Source organism: Thamnophis sirtalis, unplaced genomic scaffold (genome assembly GCF_051295495.1).
Source record: "Thamnophis sirtalis isolate CommonGarterSnake01/CBP01778 unplaced genomic scaffold, rThaSir2_p1.2 scaffold_12, whole genome shotgun sequence".
NCBI classification, from domain to species: Eukaryota; Metazoa; Chordata; class Lepidosauria; order Squamata; family Natricidae; genus Thamnophis; species Thamnophis sirtalis.
Window position 1 is genome coordinate 50,344,019 of NW_028261392.1, and position 15,273 is coordinate 50,359,291.

General features: G+C 36.0%; 1 protein-coding gene across 7 annotated transcripts in view; it reads left to right on the forward strand.

Annotated features, from left to right (window-relative positions):
- Positions 1-15,273, forward strand: part of CNKSR2 (connector enhancer of kinase suppressor of Ras 2) — a 270,841-nt gene that overhangs the window by 178,915 nt on the left and 76,653 nt on the right. For all 7 annotated transcript variants that reach the window (XM_087726468.1, XM_087726467.1, XM_014057257.2 and 4 more), the window contains 5 exons: positions 5,927-5,975; positions 6,649-6,821; positions 8,606-8,679; positions 10,359-10,430; positions 14,686-14,753. In XM_087726468.1, the coding sequence (XP_087582594.1) occupies positions 5,927-5,975; positions 6,649-6,821; positions 8,606-8,679; positions 10,359-10,430; positions 14,686-14,753 (436 nt within the window). The remainder of the gene's footprint in view (positions 1-5,926; positions 5,976-6,648; positions 6,822-8,605; positions 8,680-10,358; positions 10,431-14,685; positions 14,754-15,273) is intronic.

A 15,273-nucleotide genomic window follows, 5' to 3' on the forward strand; every position in this document is an offset into this window, starting at 1 on the left:
AAGTCAATTATTCACTTAACAAGTTGCCAACAACTGTGTGAAGAAAAGTTGTAAAATGGAGCAAAATTCACTTAACATTTTTTTCATTTAATATCATAAATTTTGGACTCAATTGTGGTCATAACTCGAGGACATTTTTTAACAATTATATATATAATGGAATTATTGGTTCCATTATAAAGCTATTGGTTTGCATGAAGAAAAATGTCAACGATTAAATAAGTGGCTCCCAGAAAACCTGGTTAAATATATTCAGCTTAAATCTGGCAATTACCATATTTTTGTGAGTATAAGACATTCTGAAGTATAAGATGCACCTAGCTTTTGGGGAGGAAAACAAGAAAAAAAAATCTACCTCTGCCTCCTTGCAGTAAACAGCAAACAGCCAGTTTCAGCTTCAACTTCAGCTCAGTCTAATTAGCACAAGTAGCTGATTGTCGGTTGAATTGTCCTCCTGACGATCAGCTGTTTCAAGCTGCAGGGATTGCCATAGCCTATTGCTGCCTCCGCACACCCCATTTTTGGGCTCTGCGCACCACATTTTCCATCTATTCCAATCCCCGCTGCCCAGAACAGGTGGAAAAGGGGGCAGCGTGGAGGTGGCAATAAGCAATGGCAATCCCTACAGCCTGAAACAGCTGATGGTTGGGAGGCCAATCCAACCAACAATCAGCCTCTTGTGCTAATCAGACTGTGCTGAAGCTAAAACTGAAACAAGCTGTTTGCTATTTGCTGCAAGGAGCAAATTGCTGGGAGGCAGAGGCCAAAGGGTGGAGCCAACAGGTGGGTGGGGCTACATTCTGTGTATAAGATGCACCCAAATTTTCACCCTCTTTTAGGTGGGGGAGTGTGTCTTGTACTCCAAAAAATACGGTAAATTCATATAAATCTTTGATTTCATGAATTAGTAACATTTTTTTATTTTGAATGACCATTAAAAGAACGTATATATAGTTTTATGCTGCATTTATCTTCTAATAAACAACTTTTTGTTGCATTCTTTAAGACATAGAGATCGCTACTGAATATATCGTACAAAGAAAGGCGATATAATGGAGTTGCATATGCATATCTACCTTTTAAGACATAGGTTTTAAATTTGAATATTGGTCAGTGGCAGTCCCTGGCTGATCTTTTTTGTATTTGGAAACTAGTCATTCTTGGGAATTAGAACTTGCGAAGGAGATGTTCAAGTAATAAATAGAACTATAGACTACACTAGGATATTTTTTAATACGTTTTTTTTAATTTAACAAACAACACAAACAAAAAATAATCATCTTACATTACATCTTGTAGAAAGTGTGTCAATTAGTTACAATTAGCTTTCATGCATCACTTCCATGGTCATTACTTACATTTATAAGTATTCGTTACTAGGATGTTTTTTTTAAAGAAAACATATTGAAGAAAGTAATGATGAATTACCTTGGTTTTGTTGCCAAACAAACTACTTAGATATGTTTATGAAATCATAAAGAGTTGGGTTTTACAGCAAGATTTAACTTGAAATTTTTAGAAAGTTTACAGATCTTGTGTTTAAGTATCTTCATATTCTTTGTGTCAACTGAAAATAATCAGTTTGTATACAATAATTTTTAAACATGAATTATTTTTAATTAAATTGAATTTTGCTTTAGATACTAAGCTTATGAAAATAGAAACTGATATATCTGTCATATAGGTGCAATTTAAATAAACATTGTAAAGATATATAAATCAAGCAATTTTTATTATGGTTACAGACCAGCATTACAAGTAAAATCATTTAAAAGTATTTATTTAAAGTATTTTATTAGGTGAGGTGTTTTATAGCAGATCCATGAGACCTTATAGAAGACACAATATTGTAGGACATGAACTGTAGTATCACTCAGCCCATATGGGTTTGTTTGTTTGTTTGTGACAGCCCTCCAAAATTATACAAAAATCTATGTGTCAACCCGGAATCCATTTTGGAACATCTTCAGGGCTGCCACAAGCAAGGCTGGTTGGAACTGTGGGAATGGGATATAAATTAAGAGGTTCCTCACCTCTTGTGGGGCTGCTGTCTAAGGTCCTGAGTACGGCTTACCCAGTACTGGGCAGCAGGAAGACTCAGGGAAGATAGAGAGGGGGGCAGAAGAGAGGCTGACTGATGTCAGTGGAACTATGGCAACAGGCAGGGCCTGCGGAGACAGCTCTGGGAGCCTCAGTTTCCCTTCAGTGGCCAGTCAGCACCCACAGCAGCAGAGTCAAATGCCTGACCCAAGGAGCAAGTCCCCTGGCTGTTAATGCAAGAGCTCCACCAATGGAGCAATGGCTCCGGTGGCAACGTCGGGATACAGGTGCCCCAGAGCTTGTGAAGTGGCCGTCCACCCAAGAACTCTACTGGGCTGAGAAGGACTTATCCAACCACCCAACACTCCAGGATTGCCAGATTGCCTCATTGTTGGCAGAGCGCACCCCTATCCTTGAGTGGTCCCTGGACCACAATGCACCCTGGAAATGGGGTGCCCAACCAGACCTTGGAGGGGCTGCCAGAGAGGTTTGGCCAACTGAGTGTCATCAGCATGAGTCAGCATCACCAAGCCAGCCAAACCGTGATGGCCTTGGCCCAGCCAACGTTCATCTTCCCCAGCCAAGGGGAGGGGAGTTTCCTCCTTGTTCCATTTGGTGCAGAGTGGATCACACCCAGGTCTCCCTCAGTGGGCCTGATCTACTGCTTTGACACCTCAAACCCTGACAGTCACCAAACCATCATTGGCCTCCATGAGCCAGCCCAGCCCGGGGCTGCAGCAGGGTGTCTTCAACCTGCCAAGGCTAGTCATCCTGCCGCGTCAGCCACTTCTCCAGATGCCACCAGCAGACCAGATCCCCTGGCCGGGCATACTACCCCAGCCAGGCATGGTTCTAGTGCCAATAGGCATCAGCACTCACTCCTGCTTCACTGCCAGCCGCCCTACCCACTTCAGGGCTTCCTTTGATGGGAGCCCTGAGAAGCTGGTTTATTTCCTGAACCAGAGTTTTCTTGGGTTCACCAACTTATATAGACAATTTGTCCTTACCTTTGCTGAAGTGGCACTACCCATCACAAAGCTATTAAAGACAGAGGGGGAAAGCCACAACCCAGCCAGCCATGGTTCCTGGACTGTCAGCACACCTTCAAAAGCTAAAGATGCTGTTTGCTGAGGAGCCAGTTCTCAAGCACCCTGATCCCAAATAACCATTTGTGGTCCAGGCAGACACCAGTGACTTGGCTGTAGCGGCAGTCCTATTGAAAGTAAATGCCAAAGGGTAGCTGCAACTCTTATACTTCCCAAAAGCTCACAGACACTGAGAGACAACAGACATTGTGGGGAAAAGAAGCTTATGCAGTCCGATGGGCCTTCCTCACTTGGCAACATTTCCTAGAGTGGAGCCAAGTGCCGTTTGAACTGACCACAAAAACCTAGAGACACTCAAAACTCCCCAAAAACTCTCCCCCAAGCAAGTCCACTGGCACAATACTTCAAACAATTCAACTTTGAATTAATAAACCTCCTTGGGGGGGGGGGGGAGACTGCTTACTGACACCTTGTCCAGGAAGCCACAGTTTAATAGCTGCTACAAAGAAGTGATACATGCCATCATCTCGCCGCCCCCCCCCCCAACGGTGGCCCAAGCCACCACCCACAGCCAAGCCAAATGTCAAGATACCACCAGGGGAGACCAAATGACAAAAACCCTGAAAATGGCACTTCCAGCAGATCTATGGTTCAATTACAATAAAGATGCCCTGACTATCAAAGATGGACTGGCATGGAAGGGGACTAAACTGTATGTCCCCACCAACTTAAGACTTCAAATCCTACAGCACAGCCATGACTTTAAACTAACTGGACATTTTGGCTACTTGAAGACCCTGCACCTAACCAGGAGGCAGTTCTGGTGACCAAAAGATATGGAAGACTATGTAAAAAGCTGTGGCACTTGTGGTGACATGAAGAAAAGAACTGGAAAGTCCCCTGGGTTTCTCCAGCAAGCGGCAGACTCAAGTAGGCCCTGGGAGGAAATTGCTGTGGACTTTATAGTCAAGTTCCCAGAGATGGCAGGAACATGGTCATTTGGACCGTGATTGACCTATTTTCAGAGCAGGCCCACTTGATTTCCTGCTCAGGGTTCCCCTCAGCCAAGAAGCTAGGTAGGATGTTCATAAAACAAATCTATATGTTACATGGAGTGTCCCGCAGGATCCGATAGAGGGATCCAATTTACGGCAAAATTTTGGAGGGAGTTCCTGAGGGCCATAGGGTCCACATAGGGGCTTAGCTTGGCTTTTCATCTGAGCATGAAGGGCATGGCTCAATGAACGAATGCCATGGTGGAGCAGTACTCCCTGCTAAGGCCGGTGGATTGGGCAGCCGCAAAGCCTGTTGTAGTACAGGGAGAGACCCATTATGAACTGAAAAGGATTTTAGAGTCTCGCTTACATCACGGCGTTTACAATACCTAGTTCACTGGAAGGGATATCCCTTATTTGAGGCTACCTGGTAACCACCTGGAGTTGGGACTTTGACCTGGTTGGACCATGTGATGGACATGTGGACTGTGGGAAAGAACTTTGATTTTTAATTTGGGTGGGGAAAACCTTGGGACTTTCAGAGTCGGGTTTTCACTAGATGTGACAATATGACACGTCTAATAAAATTGGACTTTGAGGAGCACCTTGGCCTTGGAGTTTTGATTGCATTGGGTCTGTTACCTGGAATCCTGACACCAGCTTTGCTTTTATGTCATGGCTTGAATGAGCAATTAAACACAAAGACTTCTTTAAAAACATAAAATTTCTTGGAAAGTTGGTATTTAACAAATTGTAACAGAGTTATCATGATTAGAATTTACAGGAATAGAATTACAGAATTAATTATCATGGCTTAATTTATTAAATGCAACTGATGAAATTGTTCAGAAGAGGCAAGAAGAGTTAAACAGCTGAAATATCATAGAACCTAATTGTAATATTTTGATGCAATTGTATCCAGCCTTTGCAGTGCAGAGCAGGAATGAAAAATAGTAATTTCCCCCGGCCAATTAATAGAGAGCATGAAAGTACTGAGGAATCATATAATATTTACTTATTTATATGCAGCACTGTATGGCATCTGATTTTCCAGAGAAATATGATATTAAATATATGCTTGGGTAGCATAATATTTTTTTCAGGAAAATTGAATGCCATATAGTCACTTAAAATTTAAATACAGATTTAACTGAATTAGAGTTAAAGGTCTGTGATGAAAGGTATTGATTTTCTTTGCAATTATAGTTCATTTATACTTCTTCAGCCCCTTGGCTAATATATCTGGAATGCCAGGCACAAATTTCTAATTTCTTCTACTGACAGATTATTTTCCTGTTCCGAATGTTTTAGTATAGTGTGACCAAATTAGAATTTGTTTAAATTAGACTTGACAGAAGTGGTTGTTTCAATTTCTTCTTTAAAATGTTTAAAAATTATTACTGTTGAAATAAAACAATGAGTAATTTTTATACAATAATTCTGTCACCTTTTCAGCCACAGTTATATTGCACTTATTCAGAATGTGCACATTAATAATTGTAGAAGTTAAATTTAATTAGTTCATAAACTTTTTATTTCCTTTTCTGTTTGCATGAAACTTGAAATGTAAACTTTACAAGTCAAAAACCAGCATAGTACAATATGAAATAGTTTTTTTTTTAAAAAAATACTTATTGATGGAGAGGGGGAGACATACAAAACCAGATGAGGTTCAAGGATATACCTAGAATATAATATCTGATTAAGACCCTGTTATTCTATCACCTCTAAAATATAATTGATACAGAATTTTTTTCCTCCCCTGTAAAGGTTTGATAATTATGTTACATGACTGTGATTAGATTGGCATATATTAATCAAACCACATGTATGTTTTTTCCCCAGACATTTCAACAATCCTCTCTTCAGCATAAGTCTAAAAAGAAAAATAAAGGTGAATATTATGTAAAATACTTCTTGTACATGTGGTGGCAAATAAAATAATATTGTAAGTTATATAAAAACATTTTAAGTTTAAAATAAGTATCCAGGAAGTCATGATTTTTATTCAGGAAATGTAATTTTCAGTCTATTTCTATTAAAGAAACAGCCTTTTCACTGGTTTTCTTTTTGATCTATAGGTATTCAGAGCGCATGTGATTTAAAAGATATGTGAGCTTTACATAATTATAACAAGTCACATCCTTAAATATTCTTGCTATCAGAGAAATATGTTGTGCCTCAGACATAGCTATTAATTAGTGCACGGGTGTGAAGTTTTTCCCCCCAGAATTTAGCCTTAATAATAATGCATGGCAGAAAAAAAGATTCATGTTAGACTGAAAGCTTTATGAAGGTCAGAATATAGTTTTGCTGTATTAGATTCAAATAGTCAAACTGTGGCAAGATCATAGCAAAAATGACTGAATAGTATCCCCACTCAAATATATAGCCATTATGACTAGCATTCTTTGCTTTTATGCATACTAGTTGAAGTTTCCATTTCTCCATTCCTTAGTAGTTCAGACACATCAGTGTGTACCCTTTAGGGTTTATATTTTGTAGATGGCATAACTTTGTATATGTGCATGTTAATTCGTTTTCCATTTTAAACTTTTTTTTTTCAGGTCTAGCACCTAGTAAGAGTAAGCGACGGATTTCTTGTAAAGATCTAGGTCGTGGAGATTGTGAAGGCTGGCTGTGGAAAAAGAAAGATGCTAAAAGTTACTTTTCACAAAAATGGAAAAAATACTGGTTTGTTCTAAAGGAAACCTCCCTGTACTGGTATATCAATGAAGAGGTAAGAAATAGACATAGCTATTTCTCTTTTACCCAAACTAACAAATATATAAACATCGAAGATACAACGTGTACTTATCTAGAATTTTCTTTATTTTAATTATTTTTACAACTAAGAAGTACTCCGAAAATCATCACTTATTTCTTCAGCAGTAAAAAAGTTATAGCATGAAAAAGTAAATGGAGCACAGATTGTGTACAGTTCATCCCATGCATATATTAAAAATAATATTGAATCATAAAGAATTAAAGCAAATGAAACCTTTGTCTTTGCTTTAAAGAAAAACAGTATGCATGTATTTTAGGAGGGAACTGGAAAATACTGTAGTCATTAATTGAAAGACATGCATTTTCAAGATTCTCTGACTGTTCTGTACACATACTGGTACATCCCACTGCATACAAGGCAAACATGAATCCTATACATTGTAACAAATTTTTGTACCAGAACAAATCTGGGATTTTTAGAGCAGGTTAGAGGTGGTCTCATAAAATGACTGCCAGTGGATGGGCTTGCATAAACTGGTTACCAGAGTAGTAAAGCCAATTACACAACATTGAATGAGATTGTTCTATAAGTAAAAGTTGCTTCTACTAGTCATATGTAGAATTCACTGTCCTACATAATAATCTCAATTTGGGGACAAATGTGATTTTTGGTATAAGTATTTTTTTTAAATAACTTAACTGTTCTTTTAGTTCCACTTCTTGGAAAACTTAATATTGTTAGATTGATTATAATTAAGCATAGAAGACTGTGACTGGGGAAGAACTATGAAGTAAAATTAGAGTCTATAATATATACTTGAGTTTAACATGGAAAAGAAAAAGGGGGGGAAGATATGAAGACAAAAATAAACGATTGGTCAAAAGACAGTAATTAAAGAGAAAATTGACAATTACCTATAAAGTGTGATAGCTTAATATGTTGTAAATATATAGTTGAGGAAAAAGATATTCAAATAAACATTCACATAACTTCTTACAGCTCAGACAGCTATGCTATCTTGTCAAAAATATGATAACCATAAAGAACATAGAAATATAGAATTACTAGATCTAGAAACTGGATCTCAGAAAGAAAAGTCTGATTGTAGTTCCAAATATAATAGTGACACAAAAATTTTAATTCTAAGTAAAAGCGATAGCAGAAATAGATGTGAAATTCAAATTTTATATGGGTATTCTGGATTTTACATCATATGTTCCATGCATCCATCCATTTAGTAAGCCATGCATAATTAAGATGTTGTGCAAGTGCAGGCAGTGTGATTAAACCATCATGGATTAATTTGTTTCCTGAACTCAGTATTGATTTGAAATAACCAGGTAATATTTTGACTGTAGACTTTTAATATCTTTAAGTCTAGATCTGCAATATACTGCAATATTCTACCCACAGAATTCTTATGTTAATAGAATTTAAGTAACATCTTTTGCACAAAAATTAATTTAATCAAGATTTTTGGTAAGCCATTATGACTTATTTCATATATTATGCCATCATTAATCATTCCATCATCTGAATTCTCTCACATCACTAAGCCAAAACCAAACTGTTATTTCATATTTTTTACTCTTACCTGTAACACAAGGTACACATTTTTTGTTAATGAACTTTAACTGACACTATGATCCACTTTTTAGCAAGATTTTTAAAGTGATTCTAACTGAAGTGATTATTAAATTAAAGTTTCTCCTTTTGGGGCCAAACAAGTTATAAGTATACTTGCATTTGTTTGTTTATTATTTGTCTGCTTTTTTTTAATGTATTCATTTTCATAGGATGAAAAAGCAGAAGGATTCATCAGTCTACCAGAATTTAAAATTGATAGAGCTAATGAATGTCGCAAGAAGTAGTAAGTATTGTAAATTAACAGTTAGAAACAGTAGACAAAAATTATATCTTTCTCTATTTTAACCTATTTTAGCCGAGGTGGCGCAGTGGTTAAATGCAGCACTGCAGGCTACTTCAGCTGACTGCAGTTCTGCAGTTTGGCTGTTCAAATCTCACCGGCTCAGGGTTGACTCAGCCTTCCATCCTTCCGAGGTGGGTAAAATGAGGACCCGGGTTGTTGGGGGCAATAATGCTGACTCTGTAAACCGCTTAGAGAGGGCTGAAAGCCCTATGAAGCGGTATATAAGTCTAACTGCTATTGCTATTGCTATTGCTATTTATTTGAATTCCTTTATTATTATGGTTGGCTCACAACAAGTTGATGCTTATATGGATTTTGCATGTTTATCCACTTATTGGGTCTTTATTATTATTTAATGTGTATTATATAATACTAGATAAACCTATAAAGGTTTATCATTGCTTCTTACAGTCCATTTAGAAGGTGAAGATAAATAGTATAACTCAAAGCGTAATATAGATCTTTAGCTAACCTTTATATTACCAAGATAATTTACAAATGATTTGTTCATATTAACAGATACTTATTTCTTTTGTAATACCTTAGAACTAGGCTTGATGATTTAACTGAGGACTAACTTTTCAAATATTTTCAGGCTATGGAACCTGCTAAAAAATAATCCTGAGTACCTTTGATCGAGAGGCAATCCTCAAATGTTAGAAAATTAGCTGCATCTGAGTGAACTCCCCCTCCCTTAATCTGTAATGGAACCCTCTCAAGTTCTCATAAAAACCTAATTTCCATGAGATGCAGTTTGAAAAATCCTTATGTAAATTTGAAGATATTGTTGTACTTTATTGAAAGAAAACAGATCTATGAAATTTGCCATTACTGTGAATGATTTTATATTTAATAGATTGTCAAAAACATACTCCTTCAAGTTGAAGCCCAAGAGAAAATGGTTAAAAGAGGAAGAAAGGGAAAAAGAGTTATATTAGTAGACTAAAGAGAATAGTAGTAAGATTGTTATTGTTATGTAACTAATTAAGAAATAAAGAAATGATAGTATATTGTTAATGGTAGAAAAAAATTGAAAGAAATACTCTCTATGCTTAAATTGAATTAGAGGATGTATGCTGTTTATAACAAAATATACCAATGGAGAAAATAAGAAATTGAAATTTGGTGTAACTTTGAAGAGGCAATTGAAGATATGGTTTATGTATTAAGAAAAAAATAACTATAAAAATGGAAAAGAATAATTTGGCTGAAAGTGAAAACAAAACTATGATGTAAATGGACTAGGTAATGAAAGGATGTAAAAGAAAAGACCCAGACAACTTTTTGATCCTATAATATGTATAATTTGTATTAAAAAAACCTTGAACGCAAAAAAAAGAAGTTGACATATGTAGAGATGCATCTGTAGAATTACATCAGGCCTATTGAATTCACTGTGTTCTTAAGTAGACTCATATCATTATATATTTTTTATTATGTGATTACACATGCATATTTCAGTTAAAAACAGAAATAGACATAAAAATATTATTGATGTCAATTTATAAAAGCAGTTTTTTCTTACAAAAAAAGAACATGAACATGAAATTCAGAAAGAATGCAGAAAATACAAAATGTATTTAGTATTTTGTTATGATTTTTTCATATTTTTTGTGTAGTGCATTCAAGGCCTGTCATCCCAAAATCAAAAGCTTTTACTTTGCTGCTGAACATCAAGATGACTTGAACAGGTAATTCATTCTAAAAGATTAACATGATATTTTTATTTTATAAATTTTATTTTATATTTTGTGTTGCGTATAATTCAAGAAAATACACTAGCTATGAAAATATAGGAAAATATGTAAGATAATTATATTTCATTCAAAAAATGCTATTTGTGTGTGTCTGCTTTTATCTATATACATGTACACAGTGTAACATGTATAACAGACACATATATACAGGTCTGCTAAAGATAACTTTTGAGTATTAAACTTTCTGGAAGGACAAAAATCTTCTGGATTTAATGGGTGATTTTGGGTACAACAATCCTGATATATTCAAAAGTAGCAAAATTCAGTAGGCATCCATAGCCAGTTCTGATGATAGAAATAGTGTATAGTGATGTCACAATTTAAACTCCCATACTATCTCATTGCCTCCCAACATGATACATATACAGGTAGTCCTGGACTTACGACCACAATTGAGTCCAAACATTTTGTTATTAAGAGAGACATTCGTTAACTGAGTGTTGCCCCATTTTACAACCATTCTTGCCACAATTGTTAAGTGAATCACTGCAGTTGAATAGTTAGTAACTCGCTTATTAAGTGAATCTGGTTTCCCCATTGATTTTGCTTGTCAAAAAGTTGCAACGACTTTCGAAGACAGCAACGTTCATAAGTATTAACCAGTTGCCTAGCATCTGAATTTTAATCACATGATCATGGGAATGCTACAAATTTCGTAAATGAGAAAAATGGTCATGTCACTTTTTTCAGGGCTGTTGTAACTTTGAACAGTCATTAAATGAACTGTTGTAAGTCAAGGACTACCTGTATAGTTTTCCAGATAGAGGAAATCCAAAAGGGCTGAGTTCAGAGATTTTATAGACTGATTTCTAATGTTTTTGTAGGTATCATAATGTTAGTAAAAAAAAAAAGCTTTTAAATTAATGCTCATTGTTATCCATGCTTCATCTTTAAGTATACTTATAGTTTATATCAATTATGAATATTTTTCAAATGTGTGACCTCTTAATGCTAAAATTAAATATTCCCTAATGTGATGTAATTAGGGTAATGCTGGTAACAGTGCTAATATAGGATTTTTTTTTGCAAACAACCATTATTTATTATTTCAAAAAGGTCTAATTAGGCAGACCAACATATTTGGCACATATGCTGTAACTACCCTGTTTTCTTCTGAACTGATCATGTTGTATTTCATGTAGTTCACTCCATGACATTAAATCAAGAACATGTGCATAACCCAATTCTACTATGTACTGCTAAAACATGTAGCATAGTTCAATATGTTCCAATATATTCAGATCGTTTTGTCTTCCAACAGATGTATTATCCCTGTTTTAGCCAGATTATATCTTTCAAAATGAAGACATTTGTGGAATGAAATTAGCTTTTATAATGAAATGTGTATTTTACTCTTATAGTTAAAATATTATTACAAATTACTGTTATTAATAACAGTCCTTAGTGGTTCTCTGTGCCGCTAATTTATTATGAAACAATAATAAAAATTATGTATATCACATCATGTTAGTAATCTCTGATTATGGAAAAGAGGGTTACACTACCTTTCAAGTATTGTTTAAATATCTTTCTATTCTTCTTAAAATGTAATCGCTTCAGTATGCATATGAAGCCTACCATATTTAAAGAAATAGGTTCATAAGGCTGAGAGCTAAAATTCAGATTGTCTTTTTTTGTTTAGTTTGCTTTATTCCATTTTGTTTTGCCTATGAATAGACCTTTGGAAATATATAAGTATGTTAGCTCTTCAGGATGGATTAAATCAGACTCCACAAGTTTCACTGGAATTCTACTTTACTGCTGGAGGTTATAGTATCAGAAACTTGAGAGCCTGACTGCCTGTTCCCCCCACTCTTGCTTTAGCTTACTGAGTTTCTTTCTCACATTTTCTCTTTTCCTGGGCTTAAAAATGTCTATTTTTGTAACTTGTTACCACATGTTTTTTCCAAGGCATCTGTGAGGTTATCTACAATACCTCTTACACAGTGGTTTTCATGTGATGCTTCACAAAGGGCTGGAAGCTATATTTGTTACAAAACATTTACGAGGAAGCACACTGATCTATTCACTTCTCACAATTTGTTTTAGCTCCCCCCCCCCCTGCTTCCTTATTACCTTAGCTTATTTTCTATTTTTTTCTGAACAGCTGAGCAAATTCTTTGGGCTTACCTAAAATCCTGATATAACCTGGAAAAGATTATGATGGAGTCTGCATTTTTTGCTTTGCGGCATATAAGCTTGCTATTCTATTTTTGTAGTTTGTTTAAAACTAACCATGGTATAAAAACTATTGTATTTTTCAGAGTATAAGATGCACCAGAGTATAAGACACACCAAGGTTTTGAAGAGGCAAATTTTTTTAAAAAAAATTTGCACTCTGCAAACCTCCCAAAAAGGGCTCGTTTTTCGTGAAAATGGGCCCATTGTTTTTTTTTTCAAAAAAAAAAAGGGCATGAATAGCCCTTACTAGGCTTGTAGAGTGTTCCAGGGGGGTGGCCAAAAATGAGTAAAAAATGGCCTGTTTTTTGCGAAAACAAGGGGCAGGATTTCAGGAGGCAAAAATGCTGTATTTAGTGTATAAGATGCACCCAGATTTTCAGCCTCTTTTTTGAGGGGAAAAGGTGTGTCTTATACTCCGAAAAATACAATAATAGATGTCAACAGATGTCTATAGATACATTGTTGCATTCTTAGGCAGGGGAAAAAATCCTCAAAATTTTGTTGCATTATCATTTTTTTTACCTATAGAAGTCATTAAGTCTTACAACCAATTTCATTGTATTTAAGTATAATGACAATAAAGATTATACTTATACTGTAGGTTTCCATTTATGATTATAAATATTCAGCTTAACCAATAGGATCCACTTTCTTCTTTCATGGCAAAATGGAGTAAGACTTACCTTTCATTTCTGAAACTATTATTTTATAATATTTCTATGTAAAATGTCTACAACAAAATATTACTGTTAGAACAGGGGTGTCTAGAAGAAACTGGATTTCTTCAAGGGCTGGATCAGCATTATAATTCTCTTCTGTGGACCTACTGAGGGGGGGAGATGGGATGGATGCCTCCTGCAGCACCCTGCGGGCCAAAATGGGGCTCGGGGGGGCATGTGTGACTCCCCTGCACCCCGTTTTCTGCTTAGATGGCCTCCTGCAGCACTTTGCCAGCCTATGTCCCATTTTGGCTGGCAAAGTGCTGCAGGAGGTCACCCAGGCAGATAATGGGACACAGGGAGCCACACACAGCCCCCCGCAACCCATTTTTCACTGCTAGAGGCACCGTGGGCCAGTTCTTTGCTATTTCCAGGCTAGCCTGTGGACCAGATTTAAGCATCCCGCAGGCCTTGAATTTTGCACCCCTGTGTTAGCAGGACATAGAAAGCTGCAGAAATGTTGGTGGTATTATGACTTTAATTTTCTATGACATGTGTCACAAATAGAATGTAAGGTGCTGGCTTAGAAACTGGAAATTGAGTTCTAGACCTCCATAGGTATGAAACAAATTGGGTGACTTTGGACCAGTCACTCTTTTTCTTAACCCAGCCCACTTCACAGGATGGTTGTATGTTCATTATCTTGAATTCTCTCCCCCACTCCCTCTATCCCCCCCCTCTCTTCCTGTCTCTGTCTCTCTCAAGGCAGAATAGAAATCTAATAATAATAGTGAGTTGATAATCCTGACAAATCTATATAAAAAGAGGTCTAAATTTACTACATAAGTATTGGGTGCTCAGAACCATATTTAAATGTACTTTCTGGATAATGATAATACCAAAAATGTGCAGGTTAGAGTAATATACTTGTTATCTCTCTCAGTACCATCAGTATTGTTTCACTTCATGCTTCATAGAGAAGTTATTACATTTAACATAGAAAGGGATTCCTTACCTTTCCCTGTTTAATGCCTTCAATTGTATCTGTGTTGTTTTAGTACTTGATTCATTAACTTTAGCATTAAAAGGAACATACAAAACCATTTTATATTTAAAGTTCTTGTTGGTATGATGAACAATAGTTTAGATAATTTAACTTCTGTTAAAAATAATAATTTAGAGAAGCTTTCAATATCTTAAACTATTTTTAATGCTTAACTTACTGAAGACCTAATTATAAAATTAGCAAGGAGCTTTGCTGTGTAGATCTTATCCAGATGTTTTATAGCTTTAATAAATGTCCTATAAATGTCAGTCATATCAGTAATTCAATAAACATGTTATTTCAGGTGGTTGAACAGAATTAATATGCTTGCTGCTGGATATGCAGAAAGGGAAAGGATCAAACAAGAACAAGGTAAAAAGTTAATGACTTAGTGAAAATGAACTATTATTTTAGAAAATGCATTACAATATTCCTTCACATGCAGACAGATTAGCATTATATAGCAAAGTGTTACAATTCAAATTCATTTTCAGTGCTCATGTCAACATTTCGACAGACAACCCCAAGCAAGCATGCATGAGCGAGATGATCCAATCTCTGAATGCAAAACTTTATTGAGTACATAATTTCGGCATTGGTTAAGGTAAAACCAGATCTAACTAATTCCCATGCAAACCCACATAATTAAAAAGATGTCCCCTGGGACATCTTTTCCAATTGGCCTTAAGTTAGAGCCCTGGGCTGGTTTCAGCAAACTGCAGTGGAATACTGGATGTACCTTTCCCAATATCTTGGGCAATTTTAATTCTACCGTGACTGAGTTGATCACCTTCACTATGGGGAAGGGTCCTATATACTTGGTTTTGTATCTTGGAGCGAAGGGAAGGACGCGACAAGAAAGTATGAGGAAGTGACTTTATTCAGCTCATAG